At 42.1% G+C, this 10,169-nt stretch overlaps 1 protein-coding gene across 2 annotated transcripts in view; it reads left to right on the forward strand.

The window, feature by feature from the left end:
* Window positions 1-8,338, forward strand: part of ITGB1BP2 (integrin subunit beta 1 binding protein 2) — a 32,818-nt gene extending 24,480 nt beyond the window's left edge. For both annotated transcript variants that reach the window (XM_082446052.1, XM_082446053.1), the window contains one exon: window positions 8,114-8,338. In XM_082446052.1, coding sequence (XP_082302178.1) covers window positions 8,114-8,215 — 102 coding nt within the window. In that variant the 3' untranslated portion in view covers window positions 8,216-8,338. The remainder of the gene's footprint in view (window positions 1-8,113) is intronic.
* The last annotated feature ends 1,831 nt before the right edge of the window (window positions 8,339-10,169 follow it).

Here is a 10,169-nt window from a genome sequence, read left to right on the forward strand (position 1 = left end):
AGTTGCAGTGAGCAGGGGCTACTCTTTGTCGTGGTGCGCAGGCTTCCCATTGCAGTGGCTTCTCTTGTTGCGGAGAACGAGCTCTAGGCACGTAGGCTTCAGTAGTTGTGGCACGTGGGCTCAGTCATTGTGGCTTGCGGGCTCTTGAGCACAGGCTCAGTAGTTGTGGTGCACAGGCTTAGCTGCTCTGCGGCATATGGGATCTTCCCGGGCCAGGGCTCGAACTGGTGTCCCTTGCATTGGCAGGCAGATTCTTAACCACTGCACCACCAGGGAAGCCCAGGACCCTTTTTCTTCCTGATGAGTCTGGCTAAAGGTTTATCAATTTCATTTATCTTTTCAAAGAACTAACTCTTTCTTTTATGGCAAGTTTGTAGGGTACAATTTTATTTTTTTAATTAAAATTTTTTTTTAAATTTAATTTTATTTATTTTTTTATACAGCAGGTTCTTATTAGTTATCTATTTTATACATATTAGTGTATATATGTCAGTCCCAATCTCCCAATTCATCCCACCCCACCCCCACTTTCCTCCCTTTGTGTCCATACGTTTGTTCTCTACATCTGTGTCTCTATTTCTGCCTTGCAAACCGGTTCATCTGTACCATTTTTCTAGGTTCCATGTATATGCATTAATATATGATATTTGTTTTTCTCTTTCTGACTTACTTCACTCTGTATGACAGTCTCTAGGTCCATCCACATCTCTACAAATTACCCAATTTCGTTCCTTTTTATGGCTGAGTAATATTCCATTGTATATATGTACCACTTCTTTATCCATTTGTCCGTTGACGGGCATTTAGGTTGCTTCCATGACCTGGCTATTGTAAATAGTGCTGCAATGAATATTGAAGTGCATGTGTCTTTTTGAATTATGGTTTTCTCTGGGTATATGCCCAGGAGTGGGATTGCTGGGTCATATGGTAATTCTATTTTTAGTTTTTTAAGGAACCTCCATACTGTTTTCCATAGTGGCTGTATCAATTTACATTCCCACCAACAGTGCAAGAGGCTTCCCTTTTCTCCACACCCTCTCCAGCACCTGTTGTTTGTAGATTTTCTGATGATGCCCATTCTAACTGGTGTGAGGTGATACCTCATTGTAGTTATTTATTTATTTATTTATTATTTGGTGCACCAGCTCCTTAGTTGCGGCACGTGTGCTCCTTTAGTTGTGGCATGCAAACTCTTAGTTGCAGCATGCATGTGGGATCTAGTTCCCTGACCAGGGATCGAAGCCAGGCCCCCTGCATTGTGAGCGTGGAGTCTTAACCACTGCGCCACCAGGGAAGTCCCTCATTGTATTTTTGATTTGCAGTTCTCTAATAATTAGCGATGTTGAGCATCTTTTCATGTGCCTCTTGGCCATCTGTGTGTCTTCTTTGGAGAGATGTCTATTTAGGTCTTCTGCCCATTTTTTGATTGGGTTTTTTGTTTTTTTAATATTGAGCTGCATGAGCTGTTTATATATTTTGGAGATTAATCCTTTGTCCGTTGATTCATTTGCAAATATTTTCTCCCATTCTGAGGGTTGTCTTTTTGTCTTGTTTATAGTTTCCTTTGCTGTGCAAAAGCTTTTAAGTTTCATTAGGTCCCATTTGTTTATTTTTGTTTTTATTCAAAGAACTAACTCTTAGTTTCATTGATCTTTTCCATTGTTTTTTTTAGTCACTATTTCATTTCTTTCTCTCTGATCTTTATGATTTCTTTCCTTCTACTAAATTTGGGTTTTGTTTGTTCTTATTTTTCTAGTTCATTTAGGTGTAAGATTTGGTTGTTTATTTGAGATTTTTCTCATTTCCTGAGGTAAGCTTGTATCGCTATAAACTTCCCTCTTAGAACTACTTTTGCTGTGTCCCATAGATTTTGGATCATTGTGTTTTCATTTTCATTTGTCTCCAGGTATTGATATTTCTAAAATTTCTTCCTTGATTTTTTCAGTGATCCATTGGTTTGTTTAGTAGCATATTGTTTAGTTTCCATGTGTTTGTGTTTTTTTGCAATTTTTTTTCTTGTAGTTATTTCTAGACTCATAGTGTTGTGGTTGGAAAAGACACTTGATATGATTTCAGTTTTCTTAAATGTATTGAAACTTGTTTTGCAGCCTAGCATATGATCTCTTCTGGGGAACGTTCCATGTGCACTAGAAAAGAATGTATATTCTGCTGTTTTTGGATGGAATGTACTATATACATCTATTAAGTCCAATTAGACTAATGTTTCATTTAAGGCCAGAATTTCCTTACAGATTTTCTGTCTAGATGATCTGTCCATTTGATGTAAGTGGGGTGTTAAAATCACCTAGTACTGTGTTGCTGTCAATCTCTCCCTTTATGTCTGTTAATATTTGCTTTATGTATTTAGGTTCTCCTATGTTCGGTGCATATATATTTACAATTGTTGTATCTTCTTAGAATGACCCCTTAATCATGATGTAACATCCTTCTTTGTCTCTTGTACAGTCTTTGTTTTAAAGTCTATTTTGTCTGATATAAGTATTGCTACCCCAGCTTTCTTTTGATTTCCATTTGCATGAATACCTTTTTCCACCCCCTCACTTTCAGTCTGTGTGTGTCTTTAGATCTGAAGTGTGTCTCTTATAGGCAGTGTATATATGGGTCTTGTCTTTGTATCCATTCAGCCACACTATGTCATTTTTTAAAAATATTTATTTATTTATTTATTTGGCTGTGCTGGGTCTTAGTTGTGGCACGCGGGACCTAGTTCCCTGACCAGGGATCAAACCCAGCCCCTTGCATTGGGAGTGTGCGGAGTCTTAACCACTGGACCACCAGGGAAGTCCCCACTCTATGTCTTTTTTTTTTAATAAATTTATTTATTTTATTTATTTATTTTTGGCTGCGTTGGGTCTTCGTTGTGGCACGTGGGCTTTTCGTTGCAGTGGCTTCTCTTGTTGCGGAGTACGGGCTCTAGGCGCGCGGGCTTCAGTAGTTGTGGCTCGAGGGCTCTAGAGCGCAAGCTCAGTAGTTGTGGCGCACGGGCTTAGTTGCTCCGCGGCATGTGGGATCTTCCCGGACTAGGGCTCGAACCTGTGTCCCCTGCATTGGCAGGCGGATTCTTAACCACTGCGCCACCAGGGAAGTCCCTCTCTATGTCTTTTGATTGGAACATTTAGTCCATTTCCATTTAAAGTAATTATTGATAGGTATGTACCTATTTCCATTTTGCTAATTATTTGAGTGTTGTTTTTGTAATTTTTTTAATCCTTTCTTCTTCTTTGGTTCTCTTCCCTTGTAATTTGGTGACTATCTTTAGTGTTAGTTTGGATGATTCCTTTCTCTTTTTGTGTGTGTCTCTATTACAGATTTTTAGTTTGTGGTTACCATCATATATATATATATATATATATATATATATCTCAATGTACATACACATATATGTGATTACTTTAAGTTGCTTATCTCTTAATTTCAAATGCATTTTAACAGCCCTGCATTTTTACTCCCTTCTCCCTATTATTACTTTTTTGACGTCGTATTTTACATCTTTTTGTCTTGTGTAGTCTTTAATGACTTACCGTGGATATAGATTATTTTAGTACTTTTATTTTAAAACTTTCCTACAGCTTTGTACATGGATGATTTACTACCTTTACTATATTTGTCTTTATCAGTGAGTTTTTCCCTTTAGTAATTTTCATGTTTCTAGCTGTGGCCTTTTCTTTTTCACTTAGAGAAGTCCCTTTAACATTTCTTGTAAAGCTGGCTTGGTAGTGCTGAATTCAGTTAGCTTTTGCCTATCTGTAAAACTTTTGCTCTCTCCATCAAATCTGAATGAAAGCCTTGCTGGGTAGAGTATTCTTGGTTGTAGGTTTTTCCTTTTCTTCACTTTAAATGTATTGTGCCACTCCCTTCTCGCCTGAAAGGTCTCTGCTGAAAAGTTAGCTGATAGATTTATGGAAATTCCTTTGTATGGTATTTGTTACTTTTCCCTTGCTGTCTTTAATATTCTATCTTTATCTTTAATTTTTGCCATCTTAATTACAATGTGTCTTGGTGTGGTCCTCTTTGGGTTGATCCTGTTTAGGACCCTGTGCTTCCTGGACCTGGATATCTGTTTCCTTTCCCTGGATAGGGAAGTTTTCAGCTATTATGTCTTCTAGATATGTTCTCTGTTCCTTTCTCTCTCTCTTCTCCTCCTGGGACCCCTGTAATGTGAATGTTAGTATGCTTGATGTTGTTTCGGAGATCTCTTAAACTGTCCTCATTTCTTTTTATTCTTTTTTCTGTTCCACTTCAGTGATTTCCCCTACTCTATCTTCCAGCTTGCTGATCCATTCATTTGTATCATTTAGTCTACTGTTAATTCCTTTTAGTGTATTTTTCATCTCACTTGTATTCTTCATCTGTTTGGTTCTTCTTTATATTTTCTAACTCTTTGTTAAAAACTTCTAACTTCTCACTCTCTTCATCTATTCTTATCCTGAGTTCTTTGATCATCTTTACGATCAATACCTTGAACTCTTTATTGGATAGATTGCCTATCTATCTCCATTTCACTGAGTTTTTCTTCTGGGGTTTTATATTGTTCCTTCATCTGGAACATGTTCCTCTGTCACCTCATTCTGCCTAACTTGCTGTTTTTATGTCTATGTATCTGGTAGGTTGGTTATGTTTCCTAACCTTGGAGAAGTGGCCTTTTGTAGGAGACATCCTATGTGTCCCAGCAGCACACCTCCCTGTTATCACCAGAGCTATATGCTCTAGGGGTGCCCCCTATGTTGGCTGGGTGGGTCCTTCTGTTATGGTGGGCTGACTACTGTGGGTGGTCTCATAGGCATGGCTCACCCCTGGTTTGGTTGGTTGTCAGGCCCTGCGTTGCATGGAGGCTACCAGCTGCTGGTTGGCAGGGCCGGGTCATGAGATCCTGGCTGAGGGACCCTGGGGGGGTCCCAGGCTAGTGCTTTCTCACTGGTGGGCAGAACCTTGTTCTAGGGTGGGTGGTTGTGGGGCTGGAGTTCCTGGATCTAGTGTTGGCCTCCTGGTGAGTGGGGCTGGTTCCTGACATTGCTGGCTGCAGGTTCCCAGGTGTCCCAATGCTGGTACTGGCCCATTGGTGAATAGGGCTAGATCCTGGGGTGGCTGGCTGAGGAGTCCAAGGCATCTTAGAGCTGGTGTTGGCCTGCTAGTAGGTGTGGCTAGGGCCCAGGGGGTCCCAGGGCTAGTGCCAGCTCACTGGTATGTGGAGCCAGGTCTTGGTGTCTCCGGCTTCAGGGTCCTGTGTGTCCTGAAGCTGGTGTCAGCCCACTGGCATGGATTTCAGGGCCACTGGCTGAGGAGCCCAAGGTGTCCCAGAGCTGGAGTTGGTCTGCTGGTGGGAAGGGTCATGGTCTGTGGGGTTCCCAGGGCTGCTCTCTGCCTGCTGGTGTTTCAGCTGGGTACTGACAAGGCAGGCTTTTGTGATCCTGGGGCTGGTGTCCACCCATTGGTTGGTGGGGTTTGAGTCCAGGAGATCTCGCCACTGGTGCCCACTCACCAGTGGGTGAAGCTGGGTCCTGGGGCTAGTGCCAGCCCACTGGTGGGTAGAACCAGGTCCTGGGGTCTCTGGCTGAAGGGCCCAGGGGTCCCAGAGCTGGAGTCTGACCACTAGTAGGTGAGGCCAGTTCTTGACATGGCTGCAGGGTCTGGGGTGTCCTGAAGCTTGTGTCAGCCCACTGGTGATTGAGGATGGATCCTAGAGCAGCTGGCTGAGGGCCTCAAGATGTCTCAGAGCTGGTGTTGGCCTGCTGGTGGGTGGTCTGAGTCCTGCCAGTGCAGGCTGTGGGGCTGCAGTTGTCCTTGGGCAGGTGTCTGCCCACTGGTGGGTGAGACTGCTTCCAAGGCTAGAGATTGCTCACTGGTGGGTGGGTCCAGGTCCCAGGGTGTCCTAAGGCTGGTGCCTGCCCACTGGTAGGCAGAGCTGGGTCCTGGGGTTTCTAGCTGCAGGCCCCTGGGAGTCCTGGTTCTAGTGCCTGTGCTCTGGTGTATGGGGCTGGGTCCTGGGCCCTCTGTTGATAGGGCTGTGTCCAGGGGAAGCTGTGGGCTCAGGGGGTCTTAAGGCAGCTTGCCTGATGGTGGGTGGGGCTGTCACTGCCTGGCTAGTTGCTTGGCCTGAAGCATCCCAGTATGGGTGCCTATAGGCTGATGGGCAGGGGCGGGGCTGGGTCCCCAGGCTAATAAACTAGAGGGAGTATTCCAAAATGGCGCTTACCAGCACCAGTGTCTGTGTCCCCAGGGTGACCTCCAGTTGCCTCCTGCCTCTCTGGGAGACTCTCCAAGATCAGCAGGTGGGTCTGACCCAGGCTCCTTTCAAATTACTGCTGCATCCCTGGGTCCTGGAGTGTGTGAGATTTTGTGTGCACCCTTTAAGAATGGAATCTCTGTCTCCCACAGCCTTCTGGCTCCCCTGAAAGTAAGCCCCACTGGCCTTCAAAGCCAAACGTTCTGGGGGATCATCTTCCTTATGCTGGACATTTGGGCTGGGGAGCCTGATGTGGGGCTCAGACCGCTTTCTCCATGGGGAGAACCTCTGCAATTGTAATTATTCTCCCATCTGTGGGTTGCCCACCCTGGGGTGTGGGTCTTGACTATACTGTGAGTCTGCCCCTCCTACTCATCTCACTGTGGTTCCTTTTTTATGTCTTTAGTTGTAGAAGATCTTTTCTGCTAGATTCTGGTCTTTCTCATCAATAGTTGCTCTGTAAATAGTTGTAATTTTGGTGTGGCTGTGAGAGGAAGTGAGCTCAGAGTCTTCCTACTATGCCATCTTGACCAATAAAACTATTTAAAAAATGTATATATATATATATTTATTTATTTATTTTTATAGCTGTGTTGGGTCTTCATTTCTGTGCGAGGGCTTTCTCTAGTTGTGGCAAGTGGGGGCCACTCTTCATCGCGGTGCACGGGCCTCTCACTATCGCGGCCTCTCTTGTTGCGGAGCACAGGCTCCAGACGCGCAGGCTCAGTAATTGTGGCTCGCGGGCCCAGCTGCTCCGCGGCATGTGGGATCTTCCCAGACCAGGGCTCGAACCCGTGTCCCCTGCATTGGCAGGCAGATTCTCAACCACTGCGCCACCAGGGAAGCCCTAAAAAATATTTTTATCTTTGATAATCTGACAGGTAAAAAATAGAAACCTATAACTAATAAATATTTTTGTTTTTTAATTAAAAATACATGCACATGGTAAAAAAACAACTCAAGCAATATAAAAGGATATACAATTAAAGTTATATATTACCCCTATTCCTTAGTTCCCTTGGTTCCCTTTCCAGAGAACCCCACTGTCAGTTGCCTGTTTATCCTCCAGATATATTCTATGCAAACCATGGATATACAAGTATAAATGGGTATATATGTGTGTGTGCACATGTGTTTGGATATCTATCTGTCTGGTTATTGATGAAAATGGGAGTTTATCATACTTTTTTCACTTAAAATATATCATATCCATATATCCATTTCGTCTCTCTTTTTGTCACAAATGGTAGCAGGCTAGTCACTCTGCTTTTTTCGCTTAATATATTTTTGAGATTGTGTCATATCAATACATTTACATCTGCCTTATTCTTTTGTATGGCTACATCATAATTTATTTAACCAGTGCCAGGCATTTTGGTTGTTTCCAATATCCTGTTATTATAAACGATCTCCCTGAACATACTTATTTGTACACATGGGTCAGCATATTTTTAGGATAAATTCCTAGAAGTATGGTTGCTGTATCAAAGTATATAGTGGTTGATGTTATTCTCTGCCCAACATCCATTCCATATCTTCCCCATTGTTTAGCAGTCATAAAGTTTGAAGGGGGTAGAATTGATCTCACTCCCAGCTTCTGGAGGGGGTACACCACACATGTAACCCAATCAGGGTAAGTCCATCCCCCATGCCTCAGTTATTGGTTCAAGCAACCCAGGCCTTAGCCAATCAATGTATACTATTGTCCTGTCAAGGGGAAATTTCAGGAATGGGCCAATGATGCAAGTCAGTGAAATGTTAGAGGATATTTTTTGAAGTATTTGGGGGAAGAAGGGCTTTTTTTGTTTTTGTTTTTCTTTGCTCTTCTGAGAGAGAACAAAAGCCAGCTTTGTCTCTTCTTTTGGACAGTATGGTGTAGCTGATATGAAGACTTCAAGTGCTGCAGCCCTTTTGCTACCAAGAAGGGAGTCAGATTTACAGTGGAGCTCACACTTTGGACGACTGAACTGACAGATGGAAGGAAATTAGGTCCTTGGTGATATTGTTGATCCACAAAATCAAACCAATTTCAAAGCTCACTTATCCCCTGGAATTTGCAGTTATTTGAACTGATAAATCCTCTTTATTGTTTAAGCCTATTGGAGTTGGGTTTTCTGTTACTTACCAATAAAAAGACATATGTACTTAAAATTTCTTTTCTTTTTAAAAAAATTTTTATTGGAGTATAATTGATTTACAATGTTGTGTTAGTTTCAGGTGTACAGCAAAGTGATTCAGTTATACATACATTCAAAAATATGGAACGCTTCACGAATTTGCGTATCATCCTTGCGCAGGGGCCATGCTAATCTTTTGTATCGTTCCAATTTTAGTATGTGTGCTGCCAAAGTGAGCACACTTTAAAATTTTTTTGATAAGTTGCCTTACAAAAAATATACCAATTTACAATCCAACAACAAAATATGAGAGTATTTCTCTGCAGCCTCGCCAAAACAATATATTATCAAACTTTCTGATATTGCCATCTTTATAGGAAAAGAGTGGTATCTTAACACAATCTTTTTATCATGAGTAGGGTTAAGCTTTTTTTGGTTTGTTTATTTTTGTTTTGGCTTCGCCGTGTGGCATGCGGATCTTACTTCCCCAACCAGGGATTGAACACGTGCCCCCTGCAGTGGAAGTGCAGAGCCTAACCGCTGGACCACCAGGGAATTCCCTAAGCTTTCTAATATACTTAGAAGTCACATATATTTCTTTCCGTGTGTGTGTGTGTGTGTGTGTGTGTGTGTGTGTGTGTGTGTGTGTATTGTTCATGTCCTTTGCCTAGTTTTCTATTTCTATTTCTCTTTTTTATTGCTTTGTAAAAGCTGTTTGTGTCCTAGGTAAATCAGGCCTTTGTTATGTGGGTTGAAATATATTTTCTGAATTTCTCCTTTGGCCTTTGATTTTCTTTTTGCATCTTTTATGGCAAAATATATATAACACAAAATTTACCGTTTTAAAGTGTACAATTCATTGGCATTAAGTACATTCACAATGTTGTATAATCTTCACCACTATTTATTTCTAGAACTTTTTCATCATCCCAAAGAGAAATTCTGTACCTATTAAACAGTAATTCTCCATTGTCCCTTCCCAACAGCCCTGGTAAACTCTATTCTACTTTTTGTCTTTTTTTAAATATAAATTTATTTATCTTTATTTTTGGCTGCATTGGGTCTTCGTTGCTGCACGCGGGCTTTCTCTAGTTGCGGCGAGCGGGGGCTACTCTGGGTTGCAGTGCGCGGGCTTCTCGTTGTGGTGGCTTCTCTTGTTGTGGAGCACAGGCTCTAGGCACGCAGGCTTCAGTAGTTGTGGCATGTGGGTTCAGTAGTTGTGGCTTGCAGGCTCTAGAGTGCAGGCTCAGTAGTTGTGGTGCATGGGCTTAGTTGTTCCACAGCATGTGGGATCTTCCCGGACCAGGGCTTGAACCCGTGTCCCCTGCATTGGCAGGCAGATTCCTAACCACTGCGCCACCAGGGAAGCCCCCTTTTTGTCTTTATGAATTTGCCTATTGTACCTACCTTATATGAGTGTAATTGTACAATATTTGAACTTTTCTGTCTCATTTCATTTAGCATAATGTTTTCAAGATTCATATTTATTGTAGCATATATCAGAATGTTATTCCTTTTTATGGCTGAATAATATTCCATTGCATGTATATACCAAATTTTATTTATCCATTCATCTGTTGATGGACACTTGGGTCATTTCTACCTTTTGGCTATTGTGAATAATGCTGCTGTGAACATTGGTGTACAAGTATCTGTTTGCGTCCCTGCTTTCAATTTCTTTGGGAGTGGAGTTTTTGTATCATATGGTAATTCTATGTTTAACTTTCTGAGAAACCACCAAACTATTTCCCACAGTAGCTGCAAACATTTTTACCTTTCCACCAGCAATGTACAAAAGTTCCAATTTC

This window comes from Balaenoptera physalus (assembly GCF_965194825.1).
Source record: "Balaenoptera physalus genome assembly, chromosome: X".
In the NCBI taxonomy this organism is placed as follows: domain Eukaryota; kingdom Metazoa; phylum Chordata; class Mammalia; order Artiodactyla; family Balaenopteridae; genus Balaenoptera; species Balaenoptera physalus.